General features: G+C 40.8%; 1 protein-coding gene across 1 annotated transcript in view; it reads left to right on the forward strand.

Moving 5' to 3' along the window:
- Positions 1-21158, forward strand: part of COL4A3 (collagen type IV alpha 3 chain) — a 130668-nt gene that overhangs the window by 62888 nt on the left and 46622 nt on the right. Inside the window, 15 exon segments of the mRNA XM_031452296.2 lie at positions 2760-2804; positions 3419-3463; positions 4065-4127; positions 6507-6560; positions 8241-8267; positions 8945-9022; positions 10738-10800; positions 10930-10965; positions 12748-12789; positions 13017-13094; positions 14844-14906; positions 15556-15615; positions 18523-18567; positions 18814-18867; positions 19832-19873. Of these exon segments, the coding sequence (XP_031308156.2) occupies positions 2760-2804; positions 3419-3463; positions 4065-4127; positions 6507-6560; positions 8241-8267; positions 8945-9022; positions 10738-10800; positions 10930-10965; positions 12748-12789; positions 13017-13094; positions 14844-14906; positions 15556-15615; positions 18523-18567; positions 18814-18867; positions 19832-19873 (795 nt within the window).

The raw sequence follows: 21158 nt of genomic DNA on the forward strand, positions 1-21158 counted from the left end.
CCTCTTTCTCAGACATTCTAACTTCCCTTTCGATGTGAGTTTTTCTCTCTCTGTCCTTAAGCATGAAAATATTCCCCAGACTGATAGAAAACTTCCTGTAGATCTTTTAGGTCCTATAACCAAACCATTGCCATTGTTCCCTCTGTCTTTCCTATCTCTGTCAAGCTTCTTTCAAAAACAAAATAACTAACCATGCTGGTTGTGGTTCATCTCTATTCACTCCTCAGTCAGTGATAATTTGCCTTCTGCCCCCTCTCCCGAAAACCCATGACCTCCAGATCACCTATGAACTCCAAAAAGCCCAGGCTGAAGGAGGCTCTGTGTCTTTACCTGACCTGGACCCCTCAGCTTTGTTTCAGACTGTGGGGATCACTCTCTTCCCCCTGAAACATGTGTCTTTGTGTCTGGAATCCTCCTTTCTTTGCTTCCCTTCTCCCCCCACTCCTCTTCTCTTAAGCATCACGCATCCTAAGGTTCTTACCAGAGCCTACCGCCTTTCACACCCAGCACACACTTTTATCCTAAAGTCTGTGAGACAACAAAGGGCTTTGTTGAAATAAATGCCCTAGAGGATTTGCTAAAAGCTGCATAACCACTGGATTTGCTGATGCCTCTTTCCTGCTGTGGACTTAAGCCTGGGCTCTCACGCACCCACTGGGCCCCTCCCCAGCTGCTGGCCTCCAGGAAGCTGTGAACTAACGCATAAGTTATGAAAGATAATTATAATTGATCCCCACAGAGCCTTTTTACATTCCATAAGTAATGTATAGAATATTTAAATAGTAACCAAAGGCAACATTTCCTGGGAGTTTATCGTCAGTCAGGCATTGGGACATTTCTTCTTGACTGTATCTTATTTACTGCTCACCTGGACCCCGTCAGTCATGACTACGGGGACCTATGTTATTATCTCCATCTTAGGGATGAGGAAACTGACACTCAGAGCACTTAAGTAATTAGTCCTGGGTTACACAGCTAACAGGCGGCAAAAATCCGAGTTCAAATCTGGTTTTATATGATGCCAGAATCAAACACCTGTAACCAAGGAAACTAAGACTATATCTACAGCTTCCAAGTAAAACTGCAAAAACGTATTGTTTTCCAGGAATTCTACCACGTTGTTGTGTTTGTGTATGCGTTCTGTTCCTTCATTTCTTCTTTTAATCTGAATTTTGAAAAAGTCTTTTGGATTCTGGACATTTAGTGTTTGATTTCAGACATGTTCAAGGTCGGAACATTTTGGGTATGGACTCAGATTTCCCTCCATTTCACTGATAGAAGGAATTTGCCACTTCAACCCTGGACTTAAGATCAGCCTCATGCCAACTCCTTCCTTTTTGTTTTGTTCTCTATATCCCACTCTGCTTGTTTCCTTAGCATTTCTTTAAAGAAGCCAGAGATAAATTAAAATTATAGCTGTAAAAGCTATATGGTGCTTAGTATGGGTTACATGATGAGCAGGTGTTCCATAAAGTCAGTCCAGAAAATCTGTGGACCATGTTGTCATAAATTCATAGATTACAGTGTCATGAGTTCATATATATTAAAGCTTACAGACATAGCCACACATGATCATCTGATCCAAGGCAGACAATGAGAGAATATTCAAACGTGACCAAAAAGATTTTTCAGGTTTATAAATGTCATATCTTAATTTTAGATATTTTCTGCATGAGAAAATGTCTAATGGGGAAGTAAAACCTGCCAGTCACTCTTCTGCCTCCTACAGATGACAAACAGCAGCCAGCAGAAGAGAGAAACGTGGTTGGGCACCCAGGAATTCAAAATTCGCACTTTTAGGAGAGTGATGGAGACATTAGCTACCTTGATTGTGGTGGTGGTTTCGTGGTTGTGCACATCTCAAAGTTCATCAGATTGTACATCTGAAATATGTGTCGTTTACTGTACAGGAATCACACCATCATAAAGCTGTTGAAAAAAACTGAGGGAAAATAAATATAATAATTTAATAAAAAAATACAACAACAACAAAAAAGATAAAAGAAAAGAAAGGCTGGCTTTGGCCTTGATGGTCCAGTCTGTAACAACTCTTCTCTCAAATAATCCGAAATACCGAAACGTATTGAAACTCTCAGGAATGATGAAAAGTTTTTGGACAATGGAACTTTTACACCAAGTGGCCCAGTTAAAACAGTTTTGTGTGAGGCAATTCTCTAAGAAGCAGGCCCTCAAAATGTACGCATTATGTGCTCAAAGCAAGTTTCTCTCTGGGCCAGGCAGTCCTTATTTGTGGCCACCAGGCACGTTTGGTTAATAAAGTATTTCTCGTGCACAGAAATACTGGCTGCCCTTCCCGTCCGTTGCAATTGTGTCATTCATCCTTATCAGCCCTCGGCAGGCAGCTGTCTGGCTAATGTGGGGCTTTCACAGCAGCCGTCTCAGACACTAATGTGAACAAGAATCATCATCAAATCTTGTTGAAATGCAAATTCTGAATCAATAGGTCTGGGAGGTGGGGGAGACCAGCGATGCTGCGTTTCTAACAAGCTCCCAGACGGTGCTACTGTTGGACCCCCCACTTCGAGTAGCAAGGGTTTGAATGGATTTTTGTTTGTCCTTTCTGATAAATACTGTAGCTCCAATGAAACAAGCAAGCAATTGAACCGTGTTAACAATGAAATCATCACAACCGCAAAACTGTTTGGCGTGTGAATAAAACTGGGACCTTTAATTTATGGGCTTATTAGTGCCAAATAATGGTCACAGCGCTTACCTTTTGTTTTTTCATTTGGATTTAGGGCTCCCCAGGACTTCCAGGACTCACTGGTCCCAAAGGCGTGAGGGTTAGTAGTCCAAACAGTCTCTCGTGGTTCTTTGATGAAAATTCATTTTTTTTTTTAAAAAAAGAAGAACTCTGCCCTGTTAAATGTCACAAAGGAGTACGTTGTGTATGATACACTCGTATAGGTGAAGTTCAAGAGCAGGTAAAACGAGTCTATAATGGTAGAAGTCAAAATAGTGGTTCTTATGTCAGGGGTAAGTATTAATTGACTGGGAGAAGGCATGGGGGAACCATCTGGGGTGGTGGAGAGGTCCTGTGTCTGGATGGGGTGGAGATATTACCAAATATATGCATATGCCCATATGTGAGCATTCCTCAATCTGTTTGCGGAAGATTGGAGCGCTTTACTGTATGCAAATTATACCTTGAAACTCTATCCCAAAAAGCCAAAACAGTCTTAATCAACTCTTTTTAAGTTTATATAAATGCAAGATGTACAAAACTTGTCGAGCCTTTTTTTGTTTTGTTTTTCAAGTAGTTTTTAGTCATTCCCAGTTAGAGCTGTGCGATGGGGTTATTGGAATGGTAAATCACTTTTTGTTTATAGGTTGAACATTTTTAGCGGTTTTTCTGCTTTTTGTTTACTGCTACCTTTTCTCTTTTCTGTGCCTTTAGGGAATCACTGGATTACCAGGTTTTTCAGGTCCTCCTGGACTTCCAGTAAGTAATGGGAATAATGTGTAAATGGAATAGTAAGAAGTAATCTCATTTTAATAAAGATGGTAAAGCAGTAACACAAGAAAATGAGTACTGATACACTTGCTACATGGTGCAAATGTCACAGCAGGATCACGTGGTATATTAGAGCGTGGATTTAAAGGACATACAAGTCAAATTGTAAAGCAGAAAAGAATGGAATAGATTGGCCTGGGATGAGATGGGATGGGTTGGAATGGAACAGAATAAAATAGAGTAGAAATAAAATAGTTACCTCTGTTTACACTTCCCTCATTCCTTTCCTTTCCCCCAGTTTAACACACAGCATATTAATGGACTCATTTCATATAGAAAATCCTTCTCTTTTATTTAAAATATCTATGTTTCACTTAATAACTTTTGCTTTTATTTGGCCCATTTTGCTATGATTTTTATTTAAATTATTATCTAAACTAATTAACTACTTAACTATTTAAATAACCATATAAACTTAAATAACTATCTAAATTAGTGCATCTTTTCCCTCCCCATGGGTTCCTCACTGTTTCCACCTGGTCCTGGGACCTAATCATATCCCATTTTTGAGCCTCACTCTGTTTTTTAGGGCATCCCAGGCCACCCTGGACCTTATGGACTTGCTGGTTTGCCAGGATGCAATGGTTCTAAGGTATGTGCTTCTCACACAGGAGATGGTTGGTAAGGTTTTGCTAAATGAATAAATCAGGGTGGAGTAGAAAAGGGCTAGGCTTTCTTTTAGCCAGAAACAATGATATGTGTCTTCAGGACAGAAATATGATGGTTTGCTTTCTTCTTATGCCTTTTTCTTTATTTTCTTCCAGTTTTATTGAGGTATAATTGACATACAGCACTGCATAAGGTCAAGTTATACAGCATAGTGATTTGACTTACGTATATCATGAAATAACCCATCACCTCGTATTGATACAAAATTAAAGAACGCAAAAAAAAACTTTGTGCGTGATGAGAACTCTTAGGATTTACTGTCTTAACTTTCGTGTGCGACACAGAGTAGTGTTAACTCTACTTACCACGTTGTACATTACATCCTTATTTTTATCTTATAACTGGAAGCTTACAGGACCTTTTGATCACCTGCATCCAATTCCCCTTCCCCCACCCACCTTGCTTTCTGATTGTCTTTTTTTTTAATTGACATATAGTTGATTTACAATGTTGTGCTAATTTCTGGTGTACAGCATAGTGATTCATTTATACATACATATGTGTATATTCCTTTTCATATTCTTTTCCATTATAGGCTATTGCAAGGTACTGAATATAGTTCCCTGTGCTGTACAGTAAGACCGTATTGTTACCTATTTTCTGTATAGTAGTTAGTATCAGCAAATCCTGAACTTCCAATTTATCCCTCACTGCCCTCTTCCCCACGGATAACCACAAGTTTGTTTTCTATGTCTGTGAGTCTGTCTCTGTTTTATAAATAAATGGAGAAACGACAGTCTCTCTGACAAGTGGTGTTGGGAAAGCTGGACAGCCACATAAAAATCGGTGAAGTTCAAACACTCCCTCACACCGCACACAAAAATAAACTCAAAGTGGTTTAAAAACTTAAATATAAGACAAGACACCATAACCCTCCTAGAACACAGGCAAAATATTCTCTGATATAAATTGTAGCAATGTTCTCCTAGAGCAGTCTACCCAGGCAGATAGAAATAGAAATAAAGGCAAAAATAAACAAATGGGACTAATTAAACTTATTAGCTTTTGCACAGCAAAGGAAACCATAAATAAAATGAAAAGACAACCTACAGAATGGGAGAAAATATTTGCAAATGATGTGACTGACTAAGACTTGATTTCCAGAATATACAAACAGCTCATACAACTTAGTAACAAAAAAACAAATAACCCAATCCAAAGATGGGCAGAAGACCTAAACAAGCAACTCTTCAGTGAAGACATACAAATGGCCAAAAGGCACATGAAAAAATGCTCAATATCACTAATTATCAGAGAAACACAAATCAAAACTACAACGAGGTATCACCTCACACTGGTCAGAATGGCCATCATTAAAAAGTCCACGAACAATAAATGCTGGACAGGATGTGAAGAAAAGGGAACCCTCCTACATTGTTGGTAGGAATGTGGTTTGGTGCAGCCATTATGGAAAACAGTAAGGAGATCCCTTTAAAAGCTGAAAATAGACTTAACCCTATGATCCAGCAACCCCACTCCTGGGCATATATCTGGAGGAAACTCTAATTGGAAATGACACCTGCACCCCGATGTTCATAGCAGCACTATTTACAACAGCCAAGACATGGAAACAGCCTAAATGTCCATTGATAGATAACTGAATAAAGAAGTTGTGGTATACACACACACACACACACACACACACACACACACACACACACACACACACAATGGACTATTACTCAGCCATGAAAAAGAAATAATGCCATTTGCAACAACATGATGGACCTGGAGATCATCATACTAAGTGAAGTAAGCCAGAAAGAGAAAGACAAAAACCATACACTGTCACTTATATGTGGAGTCTCGTCTTTTAGGGAAATTCTTTCATGGTCTCCCACAGAAAGATAACTGGGGGCTCAAGTGATTCTTTTCACCTGAGGTTGTGAGTGTGTATAAACCAGAAACTGAAGCTTGGAATGCAAGCTGGGTCTTCGGAAAGGAATGCCTGAGCTTTTCAATGTTCACTCTTCTCCTTTGTTTCCTGACTGCACTCTCTTTTTCCCCAGAATGGTGGCCATGAAAGAACTAATTACTAAAGTTTCGAGGAGACAGTAATTAAAAGGGCTCTTGGCACAATTAGACTTTTATGCGCAATTTGAGAAACAGTAGAGTCTAATCCTGTTTTCAATTAAGATAATGGTGTTCTGGCTTTCAGCCTCGTGACCCAGGAGCCATAAGGAATTTGGGTTACTTTGTCTAGATTTACCACTGCAGGGTTGGAAGCGAGAAACGGGGAAAATACCTCAACAGGCTGTTCTAGAACAACTGGGAAGAATGACGAGCTTTGTTTGTCTTCCAGGGTGAACAGGGGTTTCCGGGACTTCCAGGGACACCAGGCTACCCGGGGATCCCGGTAGGTTTCCATTCCTAACTCCCCATCAAAGGCACAGTGTGTGACTACAAGTTTACTTTGGAACGACCATATACAGAAATCCATCATGACCTTGGGGAAACCTGGGGCAGAAATGAATGTATACATGCGCTCAGGTCTGCACTTTGAGACTGTTTTGCATTTGAGACATCCAAGTGGAGATGCAGAGCAGGAAGTGGGAGCTGCTCAGAGGAGGGACCCAGATGGTGGTGACTCCAGGAGTAACAGTGAGGAGGAAAGGGCCTTGGAACTGAGGCTTAGAGAGCTTGGCATACAAGTCTAGGTCAAGGAGAATGAGCCAGAGAAGGAGGAAGGCCCCTGGTGGTAAAAGAAAACCAGGAGGAATATGTTTCTGGGAGCCCAGAAAGATGTCGTTAAATAACAAAAATTCAGCTGAGTAGATCTGACGGCCTAATTGGCTTTACTGGGTGATGCATGAATCCAGCAGCAGCCCATCTAGCAAGCCAGAGAGGCGCTCCATCGAGCCATACGTAGGAAAGGGTTTTAAAGGCAGAGAGGAAATGGGATGGGGACATTATTAGCAAAGAACGTGTCGTCTTAGGCAAGGTTGCTTCCTAAGGGGAACAGAAGGGGCCTATTGAGTAGAATATCTTACTGTTACCAAACCATCTTGGGTCCACTTGCCCATGCGCAGTAAAGCCAATCTGCTGACACCGGGTTGTGGTGAAGGAAAGTGCAGTGTTTACTGCAGGGCACCGAGCAGAGAGTCTGGGACAGCAGGTGCTCACAAAGCCTGAACTCAACGCTTTTCAGCAAAGCGTGTTTAAAGGCAAGTTAAGGGAGGGGTGTCCCAGGGTATGTGATCAGCTCTTGCACGATTCTCTGATTAGTCGATGGTGATGTAACACGGCAGAGTTGCAGGGGTTAACATTATCAGTCCTTAGGGCTATGCGCTCATGGTCATCAAGTGGTGAATTTCTTCCTTTTGGTGGGGGCTTTAGTAAAACAGCCCAGGAATGTGCACCAAATACTGTTATCTGGGTACTTCAGAGAGGAGCTGCAGCAAAGGATATGGGGTGAGGGTGGGGGTGTCTGTCCCTGGAAGGCCCCACTGGGGTCCTGCTCCATTACATTATCAGTGCTGATCAGGAAACTCCAGGTCACGTACCTGGGGAAGGCTGAAACTGTGGTTACGTTAGGTAGTGAGTCTAGGTAGGTTGGTTAGTGGGTCTGCTGCTGTGGGAGTCACTGACATAAGTGACTCCATTTTGGACATTTCACCTCCTTTTTAACAGGAACTTTCAGTAGAGGGGAATGGCAGCCAGCTGCCGAGTCCAGCAACAGGAGAACTAACGTTTTGTCATTGATTTCAGTAACATCACAGTCACTGCAGACTTCCTCAAGGGCTACTTCCATGCCTGACGGAGGCAGGAGGCAGATGTGGGCCTGAGGATGGAGTGGGGATGCACAGAGTGGGTGATTTGCACATGATATGAAGGAGAAATAGGCAGCATTGGTGGGGTGGGTAGGGAAGCTGAATTTAGGGAGAGACTTTGTTTAAATGAGAAAGATTTTAATGTTTAAAAGCCAGTGGGCAGTGTACAGCAGGAAGAGAAGGCAGAATAGCAAAGAGAAGGACAAAGCAAGGATGTTACGCATTTGAATTGTCTTTAATTATTAATATGCCTCTCCTTTTCCTAGGGTGCCGATGGTTTGAAAGGAGAAAAGGTGAGTTATTTGTGGCATATTACTGTTAAAGAAATCTCTGATTGTACATATGAGAGGTACTTCTATTAAATAATAAGATATAAGTAATTACAAATCAGATTTCATAACTAATTCAGACCATAATAATCAGGACATATGTATTCCTATTGAACAACTTCTACTTCCTATAATAAATATGTTTTAAGGAATGCAAGTTTTGTACTATTCTTTAGGAAAATAGGGTCTGCGAGAAGAGAACTGACCTTATGCTCAGGGCCCCAGATTCTAGATCAGGAATTACCGTTCATTTTGATATCTTGGGAAATAGTTTATTATTCTTGTGTCTTTCTTTCCTCCACAGTAAATGGTCAGTTTTAGAAAATATAAAAATGTTTTGAAGTCTTTAGAATGGAATAACCAAATAATCCTAAAGCATTTCTATAAGTATATATTCTGTTTTGCCTTTTTGGGGGGTTGGGGTGGGGAGGTTAATTAGGTTTATGTATTTGTAAGGGAGGTACTGGGGGTTGAACCCAAGACCTTGTGCATGCTAAGCATGAGCTCTCACTGAGCTATAGCCTCCCTCTTCTATTTCCTGGAAAGCACTTTTATCCTTGAGGCAAACTGACTTTGAATAACCATTTGAAGAAGTTTTGAAGATAGAACATTGAGTATGTTTGATGAATTTCATTTTCAAGGGCGCTCCTGCTGAAGGAGAAGGTATAGACCTTGATGGAAAAGGTGACCCTGGCTTGCCGGGAGCTCCGGGGTTCCAGGTACGCGCTTCTGAGAAGATCCCTATTGTTCTCCATCTCTCCCTCTGCCTCTCTCTTTCCATCTCCTTTTTCTTCTTCTCTCTCTCACCCTCCTCTTCTCCCTGTGTCTCTTTCTCACTCTAAAACATTTTTTATAGACATTCATACTTCTTCTATTTACATATTTACCTCCTCTCATTCCAAAACATTCACCTGATTGTAAGAAACTACATTAAGCTCATGTAACCAGATGATTTTAATCTCTTCTTAAATCTCCATCAATCACCCAAGCTTTCCTAAATTTAAGGAGGGGTTTTCAAGGAATGGTTAGGTTCCACTTACTCTGTATTTGTTGAAATCCAGGATAGATTTGTATCACACGTTGAATACAATTTAAAACCTTAATATTAAGTAACAGTCCTAGTGTGATGGTTGCATGATAGTAAGTAACATTGTATTTAAATACATCTTTCTCCGGTTGAATGGTTTGCTTTTGAATCTCTGCATCTGTAGCCTGAAGGTGATCCAGAATAAATACAAAGAAACAGCTATTTGGCGAGGGTGGGGGTAGTGGTTGGAGGGTTGGGGGTTGCTGTGTGTGCTTTGCTTTGTGATTCAAAACGATCTTTTGGTAAACCTAAGTCACAAGTACTAACTTTCAGGTTAATTAACTAGAAATGTTTTAATTTATCCTGAGCAGAGATTAGTATTTTCCTCAGCGAGTCAAAGAGCTTGAGTTAAGATTGTTGAACATCTGTATAGTGAGCCATACCAGCTGTTGAGGAGCTGCAAAACTGAAGAATGATGCAGTCGGGAGCCAATATGGGCTTTTGAGAAAAGATACAGAATATAATGGCTCTTGGATTTTTTTGCTTAGAAAACATTTAAGGGGCAAAGATGCTGAAGGCAGGGCATCCAATACAAGGAGGTAGTAGCAACCTGGGACACGGGTGTATCCCTTAAAACTGTACTGAGTATTGGCTGTGTACTACATTGTGCTGCTGCTGAAGGTGTAACAGTAGGATGCTCAGTTACACACAAAATCCTTATCACATGCCCATTAGGTACCAGGGGCTCTTTAAGCTCTGGGGATATCACAGTGCACAACTCCCAAAACATAGTTTTAAAAAACTCTTGCCTTCACAGCTCTTCCATTCTAGAAGGGGAAAGTCTTTTAAAAATATCAATTAGGAAGTGTGATTTGTGTTAGATGGTAATAGATGCCAAGGAGAAACATAATGCAAGGTTGGGGGGCAGTAAGTGTCCTGGTTAGAAGGAGGGTTGTGGTTTTCGATTGGATGGGCAGGAGGGCCCCTTGGAAAGGAAAACATGTGAGTAAAGGTAAGAAGAGGGAGAGGAAGTACGTCATAGAGATTTCCGGGAAAGAGGATTCTAGGCAGAGAGGGAGCAGGTGGACGGCCCTACGGTGAGATCGTGCTTGGCAAGAGAGAGATACAGAGAGGAAGGCAAAATGTCTAAATGTGTTAAAACTCTTCTAAAGTAAAGCAACTGCTTTGGTCATTTTTCTGGAAATAGTCCCATCAGGATGGTCCTGGCAGCCTGTTACACATGGCAGTGCCAGTTCCACGTGGCCCTCAATGAAATTCACTGCAGCCATGAATGGGAAACGTTACGCTCTGCAGTTCTTACAATAGTTAAATACATTTAACTAATGGCCGTGGTTCTTCAGCGAGAAGTAAATTTAAACTTACTCTTATTTTTCTCTTACTTTAAAGGGTTTGCCAGGCCTTCCCGGTTTTCCCGGACCTGTTGGTCCACCTGGCCCTCCGGGATTCTTTGTGAGTATGAAGCCACCATTGGTCTAGACACCGTAACTAACAAAAGAATTGAAGCTAAAAATTTTAAATGGAGTTTTAGGCTTTGTGCATTATCTGCTGTAATTTTAACTGATGGATTGATTTTTCTAGGGCTTTCCAGGAGCTATGGGACCCCCAGGACCTAAGGTAAATTACAGTTCTTATGTGTATGATATGAATAGCCTAACCATTCTAAAAGCCAAACTCAGTCTGATGCCACATGTGGGTCACTGCCAGCCCCTCTGGAACTCACAGGAATTCCCAGCAGGGAAGTGAGTGTGGCTGGCAGCTCTCCACCAATTACCTCTCTTCTGCGATTCAGTAACCATTTCTGATACAAAGAATCTTCATTCAGTTATAAGGAGCTCTTTATCAGGAAAAGGGCAAGGATTCCTAGTCCACAGGTTTCCCATTTCTGATAATCCTACAGATCTCCCAATACTTTATCCTACTGTGCTGCTTCCCCAAACCAACCTGATCCCATACTAGGAAATATAAGACAACTACTCGTGTACGTGTTAAGCAGGGTCCTGCTGTCTTTTTATTTTAAAAAGGCCAATTGTTAGTATTGGAGAAGATTAAAAAAAAAGCTATTTCTTCTGTCTTCTTAGGTTCACAAACTGAGTAAACAAGATTTAAAAAAGGTTTATTTCATATACATATGGAGACCTCCCAGAAATGTAATGAAAACCCCAAAGAAGCAATCAGACCCAGAGGCTTGAATACCATTTTAACAGAGGGTGATAAATTTGTGGAAGATTGACAAGACAAAGGGAAAGTGTTTTGAGCTTCTGGGGGCAGTACATTGTGGGATGGTAAATATATGGGGGAACCTAATGGAAGATGAGGGTTATTTTAGTAAGGTTTGTTAATACAGATTTAAGTTGGTGCTGTCTCCCATGGTAAGAGTTGTCTTTTCTTCCTGGTACCGGAGAGGGGAGGGATGACATTCTCTCAAAGGGAGATTTATGCCCTGCCTGGGGGCAGGTGGGGGAGGGGAGAGAACTTTTTCTTCATTTGCTGTTTCTCAGTTGCCTTCATCTCAAAATAATTCTTCTGTCAAGCCGGTATATTTGGGGGTGGCTTATTCTGATCCCCTTCATTAGTTTATTAAGTAAGAAAATGTTGAGCAAGGCTGAGCCCCACCAGGAAATTTGTACTAAACTCAGTATCTCAGTATGACGATCAGGTAGCCTTTGTGTATAAGCCACTTCCCAGGGTGCTGTCATGTTTATTATTTCATTGGTGTACACACACACACACATACACCCTGTGAGATGAGTAGGTGCAGATTAAGCGAATCATCAAACAGTAATGGACAAAGCTGAGGTTTAAAGTCTTCTGATTCTTTTTCGGGAGCTTTTCTCTACAATGTATGGCCTCGTGGGGGAAAATCTACAAACTCAAGAGCAAAAAAAGCAAGGAGACATTGGTTACAATGATAGACTGGCTGGCATTAGTGAGGAGAGGCTGTTCACATTAGACTTATCTCATGTCACTAACTTACTGGTGACTCCAGGTGCTTGAATTCTATTCTTAGTTTCTCTATTAAGTTTTGAATTTCAGAATCCTGAAGTTCAGCTACACATGCCTCTTATTTTTGAGATGAGAGAACTAGGGCTTCAGGAAGTTATGTAACCAGTCAGTGGAATCAAAACTAGCCAGAAATATGTCCTCTGAGTTGCGTTCCTCCCCTTACCCCACACCATCTCATGTCATCACTTGCCGTATTAAATAAATCCCTTAAGATTTGTGTACTTCAAGATCTCTACTTTTAAAAGAAACATATCGCCACTCTACTCAAGAAAGAGCTAAAATAATTTTTATAATACTAACATTACAATTAAAATATTAGTGTTCAGTTACAAACATTAATAGGTTTAGACTAATTCATATTTTTTAATTATTTGATTTTATCTTTTCTTACAGGGTCTTATGGGCGATAACATGATAGGACCAAAAGGAGAACAGGTAATATCAATACTATGGTTTATTTGTCGGCAAGATATTTTAAGTTCCTTAGCAATCAAGTTACACATTTTATTCACTGAGTCACACAGAAATGAATCCATTTGCTGTGTCTCAAGTTTCATTTGCTCTGTCTTCTTACTTAAGAACAGAAGAGGAAGAGGAGATCTCGTAAGCATAATAGAGGTGACGGTATTTTGTTTTTGACTCCTGAGTATGTTTGTCTTTAGGGTGTGAAAGGATTAGCAGGACCGCCTGGACTACCAGGAACAGTTATTGTGACACTAACCGGCCCAGATAACAGAACGGTAACTCCTCAATTTTATTATTAGGGTTGTGCCTTTGCATTTCTGGGATGAGGTCCTTGTGATCCCTTACCTCTTTTATAAGCTCGGTTACCTAAGCCCAGCTCAGCCAGCCTGGGTCTCTGGATTTTATTCCTTCCCCATCTCCGAATGGGGAACCGAAAAACATGAGATGGGGAAGATCCTAGGCAAGCAACTTCAAGATCCTTGAAGGTAAAGCCTAGATCTAATGTCTCTCATCGTTTACCCCTCCCTTCTCATTGTTCCTAACATAAGAGTATTTAGTGACTAATTTTGAGTAAAGTATAGCAAAATAGGCATATGGTTCTGATCCAATTGGAGAGTAATGACCTAAAGCTATGGAAGGAGTGGTATCATAATCAAATGGGACACTTTTACCCCCAAGACAATGTGACCCCATTCCTCTCCAAGGACACTGCAACTCTGTTATTTAACATTATCATTTGCTTTTTACTCTTTCTAAGGGGTAGCTAGAAGGACTAGGGAATGGAATTAAACTGAATGCTCAGAAGAAGTGAATCTCAATATAATACACCCATCCTAGACATTACGTTGATCCTGGAATGTCTGGGAGGGGGATGGGCAGTGAGGGGGGAGCTAACAATTTCCTTGTGGATTAACTGAGAAATAAACATAAATCATCCTTCTCTTTTATACTTATGATTGTTTTTAATAACAGCATGATTGCAATATAATTCACATACCATAATTTTCACCCTTTTAAAGACTAAAACTCATGAGTTCTAGTTATAATGAATTTTTAGCAGCATTATTGAGATATAATCCAGATGCCATAAAATTCACTTAGTGTACAGTTCAATGGCTTTTAGTATTTCCATAGAGTTGTACAGCTATTGCCACATGCAATTTTAGAACATTTTCATCACCCCAAAAAGAAACCCCTTACCCATCACTCTCCAAAAATAATTAATTTTTAATGGCAAAAATCATCAAAACAAAACTAACAAGAGTTAAAACAAAATATGGTGAAGTTTTATATGACCAAAGTAATAACTCTCATTGAAGATTGGGGAAAAAATTTGATCTGAGGAAAATAATTGAACTTTCCAGAGGTAATCAGCAAAAATAAAGTTAATAAAGCCTAAAACTTTATTGGCTGAAAATTGATAGGAAAAAAAAAATTTATCTTGACAAAATCAAGATCTGGAAGATTTGACCCAGGGGAAAAAATTGAGATTGAAAAAAATGATGTCCTCAAGAGAAGGTTCACACTGGGAAAAAGATATATTTTTTTAAATTATATTTTTCAAAATATATGAAAAATATGAATAAAATGCAAAACAAACCTGATTAATGAATCAACTCCTCATTGTAACATTTACTCAGAAAATAATTGACCCCAGTGGAAATAACTTCAGTATATTAAAAATGAAAGTACAATACATTAGAAATGATAGGATTGTGCTTATAGAAAACTGATCCAACAATTCAATTAGTCTAATGTAGTTTAATCTAAAAGATACTTCCTTTTTAAAAATGTTTGTCCTCCCCCCACCAAAAAAATTTGAATTAAAATTGTTTGTGTATTGTTTCAGTGGGTTCACTGGTATAAAATTCAAAATGTGAAAAATGACAATGTGTTGTATTAAAAGGTGGTACGTAAGTAGTTTGAAAATACAGTTCACTGAACAGATGGAGACCTTTTCCAAGTACTATTGATAAAATCCGGCTTGATCTGTTTGTAATGACCTTAACTTGTTTTTGCGACAGGACCTCAAAGGGGAGAAGGGAGACCAGGGAGCTATGGGCCAGTCCGGACCCCCTGGACTCTCGGTAGGTCACTTGGAATTATGTGGTTCCCTTGAAACATACAGTAGAACCTTGGAGTGTATTTTGATGTATGATCTACCTTTAAATTTTTTTTTTTTTTTTTTGGCTTTATTAGGTAAGCAAAGCATTTGCTGTGATCAATGCTTTTTTTTTTTTTAATTGAAGGACAGTCCATTACAATGTGTCAGTTTCTGGTGTACAGCACAGTGTCCCAGGAAATCTTAATATCAGCTAAAGCATGTCAGTATTTTACTGCAGAGGTCATAAATACTAGAATTACTTTACGGCCACTTCGAGCTGAAACCCTTTCACTGTTTTACATGCACCCAGCATCACCCATCTAGTGATTTTTATTTAGCATCTGCTTTTTAATTAATATTTGTAAGTAAGATTTTCCTCTTAGATAACCCATCATTTCAACATTTTTAGAAGAGAAAAGGTAATTAAAAAAATCAATGTAGGGGGGAAGGTATAGCTCAAGTGGTAGAGCACTTGTTTAGCATGCATGAGGTCCTGGGTTCAACCCCCAGTACCGCCTCTAAATAAATAAATAAATAAACCTAATTACCTTCCCCCCTCCCAAAAAAAAAAAAATCAATGTAAGTCAAAAATCAATCATTCATAAAACTTGACCAAACTCTCATTAATACAGGGACCACCTGGAGAATCTTACGGGTCAGAAAAAGGTGCTCCTGGAGAACCTGGCCCACAGGTACGTTTGGAAATTCAGTGTCACGTGCAGCCTAAATTAGTCAGTCCTTAGGACTCTTTAGGAGGCAAGTATAAGATGCTTAGCTTAAACTAGCTTTGATTTTTTTTTTTAAGTTTTAAAGATTTAGGAGGTGGAACTTACTTGTTCAAGTATCTGAGAAGTTCAAGGTTAAAACAGGCTTCCAGGACCCCAGAGCCTGAAACGATAGACAGGACTCTCTCTCCATTTCACTTCTGCTCCTTGCTGTGTATCAGCCTCATTCTCTGCTTTGACAAATGATCTTCATCCCTGTAGAGGGTGATGGGGAGGAAGAGGAGGGCATAGAAGCAATGGGGGCCCACTCTTCTACCCAGCTCTATTTTTGAAAGATTTAAACATGTGTATTGTTTAAAAACTCTAAAAATTATACAGTGAGAAAAGTACATTTTTTTCCCTAAGGAAAAATATTCAACTAATATTGTTGCCGAATCCTGGCCTCTGTGCCTGGACACCGAACTGAAATCCAGAGACAGAGTTTTGGGTGGAGCAGAAAAGAGCAGCTTTATTTCTTTGCCAGGCAAAGGTGATCACAGAGGGCTAATGTCTCAAGACTGCGAGCCCCTATTTGGGGATGGGCAGTAGGGAGTTTCACAGATGGAGTCCAAGGAACAGCTTCTGGTAAACACCTGTGAACACACCAGGGCTGCATTCTTCCCTCCCCACCTTGGCATCAAGAAAACCTGGTGACGGGGTCTCTTGTTCCTGTGGTTATCAGACCATGTCCTCCTCCTCCTCCAATGGGCCTCGGTCTGGTGTTTGTCTTCTGTACCAGGAGTTAACGAGTCATATCTCCGGACAATTCTGTGCCTGGAACAAAGGGTGCTTAAGGGGGAGGGTGAGTGCTCTAAGGAAGAGTCAGGCTAGAATGTGCTTTAGCGTGAGGGAAGCCATGTTTTGGTTACCACTATCCGGGTACTTCAGAGAGGAACCACAGCAGAGGTTATGGGGACAGGTCTGTCCCAGGAAGACCCCATAGGGTCCTGCTTGGTTAGAATATGATTTTTAATTTTATCATGGAGGATAAATACCATAATACTTAATCCAGGATGGCGGCTGCCGGCAGCAGTCTCATTGGGTAGGAAGCTCCCAAATATGACTGCCACCAGAGTCCATGACCCCAAAGTGAGAGGCAGCTGCACCCCACCCCCGCCCCACCTCTCCAGGAGACTCTCCAAGACCAGCAGGTCCAGCATCACGCTCTTAATGCCTAATATGCACTTGGGGAATTTAGAAGGAGTTTCCGGTGGCTGCATTTCTTACTCAGCTCCTTAAGAAGTAAGCCACCTTGACAAGGATCACTGTTAAATAGAAGAGCATTAAAAGAAAAAAGCAGAAAGACTAGATAAGAGGACATCAAGCTGCATTCTAAAAGAAACAGCTTTGGGAATCAGATTTTAAATTGTGGCTATTCAGTTAGTGTGGACCATTGAGGCCTTAACTAGCTCTTCTGCAGGAACTGAGGCCCCAGCCAGGTGGAGGCTGGTAACTTCAGGCTGAGCACCGAGTCCTGGAGCCCCGCCTTCTTACCTCACCACCATCCAGTCAGAAGAAAGCCACACACCCTGTAGCCCTCGCCCCAAATTTTGCCTCTAAAAACTTTTCCCCTAACACCATCAGGGAGTTCAGGTTTTTTGAGCATTAGCTACCCCAGACTCTTTGTCTGGTGCCTTACAGTAAATACTGCACTTTCCTTCACCACGAAAACAAATAAACAAATAAATTTTTTAAAAAATCTAAAAAGGTAATCCAAAAGCCCTGTCTGTTTGAACACTGCAAAAAACCTTTAATACATATATCTAGATATAGGCACCCCTGGAGTTCAGGGAGTTGCCAACATTTCAAATATAGACTGTGAACACCTCCCTCCTTCTGGGTTTTCCTGTTCCCTTCTCTGCTCAGTACTTCCTTGATTTTCCTTCCAAGCTTGGATGGGCAGTGCTAACTCTAGTCTTAACACTTAGTCTTAATTTCCTCTCTTCCTTCCATTGACCTGTCCTAATTTCCTACTCTGACCAGCTTCTGCCTTCCCTGGCGAGAGACAGTCATCACATTATCTGTGATTAATGGTTTTTACTTCTAATAACTGGGTGAGAAACCTCTATCAGGCTTTCTTGCCTAAGGTCAAGAGATGATCATATCATTTAGGTTTTCAATGCTTATTAAAATTATCTTTATTTTTTATAGTATGTGGAGGAAAGGGAATCATGTACCCTGTTGGTGGGAATGTAAACTGGTGCAGCCACTGTGGGAAACAGTATGGAGATTTCTCAAAAAACTAAAAATAGAACTATCATATAACCCAGCAGTTCCACTCTTGGGCATATATACCTGAAAAAAACAAAAACACTAATTCGAAAAGATACATGCACCCCAATGTTTATAGCAGCATTATTTATGATTGCCAAGGTATGGAAGCAACCTAAGTGTCCATCAACAGATGAATGATAAAGACGATGTGGTATATGATGAATACCATGGAATACCACTCAGCCTTAAAAAGGAGTGAAATTTTGCCATTTGCAGCAATATGGATGGACTTGGAGGGCATTATGCTAAGTGAAATTAGTCAGAGAAAGGCAAATACTGTATGATATCACTTCCTAAGGAATCTAACAAATACAACAAACTAGTGAATATAATATAAAAGAAGCAGACTCACAGATACAGAGAACAAAATAGTGGTTACCAGTGGGGAGAGGGGGGGAGAGAGGGGTAAGGTAGGGGCAGGAGAAAAAGAAGGGGTTATATGAAATTACATGTGTGAAACACCATAGAATTTAAAGAATCTTTCATTCAATTAAAAAAAATTTTAATAAAAATTTATCCATATTTGTTAAATTACATGCTTTTGTTTTGTTTTTGTTTTAGGGAAAGCCTGGAAAAGACGGTGCCCCCGGGTTCCCTGGCGCTGAGGTGAAGACTTTCCTACTAGACAAAGAGGGGTTTTTGAGAATCGCTAAGCAGTCTTAAGCTTTAAAAAGTCCATAGATTTAAAAAATTACATTTGAGAATCATAGCGTTACGACTTCATAGTGGGGAGAGATCATCTGAGTGCTTTTTTTTTTTTTCCCAAAAAGGAGTTTAAAGCATCCTGCTTCCTACAGAAGAAATCGATTACTGGTGTGTCTTCTGACCCGTTCCCTGTGCTCTTCTCTTTAGGGAGCCAAAGGCAACAGGGGCCTCCCTGGGTTAGCGGGTGAGGATGGCATTAAGGTAATTCCCTTTCTAGCATTTATCTTTAACCTTTTTTTTTTCTGATTGGTTGGCTTTTACCCACCTATCATCCCTGCCTCCCCCTGTCCTGAAACTAGATACAAGGAGCTGCAGTCAGAGGTCACTAAAATACCTTAGCATGTTTGTTAAGAAGAAGTGAGAGAGGCGGCAACTTGATTTAAACACTTGAAGGGCGGTCCTGTGGGAGACGGGATAAACCTGTCTGTGTCAGAAGCTGTCTGACTTGGGACCAGTGAGATTTCAGCTCCCCACGAGGAAGGAGTTGGAAAAGGCCTACAATTGTAGGAAGTTTCTGGTCCTCGGAGGTCAAGGGTCAGGTCCTCGGAGGTTAAGGGTAGGCTGGACCCTCTGAGTCTCAACCCAGGTCCTGAAGTACTGAAAGGTCGTCACCAGTTAATCGTGACCTGTATCCCCCATCATTTGTTTCTGACAGCACATTAAAGACACTTACAAATAACTGTCCTATGTAGGTATATGGGCAGATTCAAGTTTTTTTTCCTATAGTAATACCACTTCCAGTAGAATTCTGAAATGCCCTCTTGAGTAGGTGAGAAAGGAGGCTGATTACAGCTGGGACACTAGGAATTGCCTACAGCTCACAGCCTGGTTTTCGTGTGTCTCTCGTCTGGGTGAGAACAATGGAGTGTGCAGTGATGTGAACATCCTTTGAAGGGAGTGTCATGGAAGAAACCTGGGAAACCACTAGAACATCAGTCACTTCCTCCTGACCTTGTAGATAGGATTCCTGACTCAGATCTGGCCCCCCAGGAAGATAATCAAAAGTCAATATCCCTTTCATGTTAACTTGGTTTGCACATCACATAGAAACAACATCACCTTCAGCATGGATTTATTTAACTGTCCATTTTGCCTTTTAAGTGTACTTAATATGCAAATACTTTTGATTAATGGACTCACAATTTGTCACTGCCTTTCTACATAGGGTTGGAAAGGAGACATGGGCCCTCCAGGATTTCGTGGTCCAGTAAGTGTAAAGATAATATTAATGTCATGTTTGATCAAGTCTTTCAAAGAATCAAGGAAATTTTCAATCAGTGTCTCCTGTTAATTGCTATGATACTTACCTTTTAATCAAACCTAGATTTAAAAAAAACAGCTATTGTCGTTATTTGTCCATTTGACAGTGGATCATTATTTTTATTGGGTCCTATTGGGTCTCTAGAATGTGCTGGGAATGCCCATCCTGGGCTACAGAGAAGAAAACCTTTGTCTGATGAGACCTGGCCCGAGGTGGTCCTATGCCCTTGAGTAGAGCAGAGGGCTGTGGTGAAGGATGGCTGGGGGCACCAGGATGGCCGGGGATTTGGAGGACCAGCTCCCCGCCTTCTCTAGCTGACCCCCATTATGACAGCCCTGCACTTTGAGCAGCAGAAGTTCAACCATGTGTTTAATGCAGGGCCAGCCAAAACCAATGACTCCAGCCCAAACCCCATCGCTGCAGGCAATCTCCCCTCCCCAGTGTGGACGTGGATTTGATGTCTGTCAGCTCCTGACTGTGGGGGTGGGGGTGGGGCATGTTCTAGGTAGTGACTCTGTAGCTTAAGGAGATGAGTGAAAAGAACCCAGGCTCTGAGTTCTGGTAGCTTCCTCTCCTGCTGCAAAAGACAACACATTACAGACATTTTACATTCCATTCAGTGTGCTGAGCAGAGCTGCCATTTATGATTGTGCAGGTGGGACCGAAAGGTCCATGGTGGCAAAGGAGTCATTGGGGAAGTGTGTGTGTGTCCTATTACACATGCAGTTCTCAAACCTTTCAGGGTTAGTAATTTAACTCAGTAGCTGGAGGAGGGTCCCAGAAATCGGCATCCTTACACTACAAGAAAATGATTCAGATGCAAGCAGTCTTAATTAGGGTTGCTGGGAAGATGGAAGAGGCTATTTTGTGCAAGTACTTAGCCAACACTTTGCAGGTGCACACATGTCCTTGTGGATTTTATGATGGAGATTGTTATGTTGATATTATTATTATGAATCCTTTTTTGTGCTTTTATACATGTTGCTTTTTTATTGACATACAGTTGGTTTACAACATGTTATTTTCTGGTGTACAGCATAGTGTTTTAGTTATACATAAATATATATTCCTTTTCATATTCTTTTTCATTATAGGCTATTACAAGGTATTAAATACAGTTCCCTGTGCTATACAGTAGGACCATGTTGTTTATCTATTTTATATATAGAAGTTAGTATCTGTAAATCCCGAACTCCCAATTTATCCCTCCCCACCCCCTTTCCTTCGTGGT

Source organism: Camelus dromedarius, chromosome 4, assembly GCF_036321535.1.
Source record: "Camelus dromedarius isolate mCamDro1 chromosome 4, mCamDro1.pat, whole genome shotgun sequence".
In the NCBI taxonomy this organism is placed as follows: Eukaryota; Metazoa; Chordata; class Mammalia; order Artiodactyla; family Camelidae; genus Camelus; species Camelus dromedarius.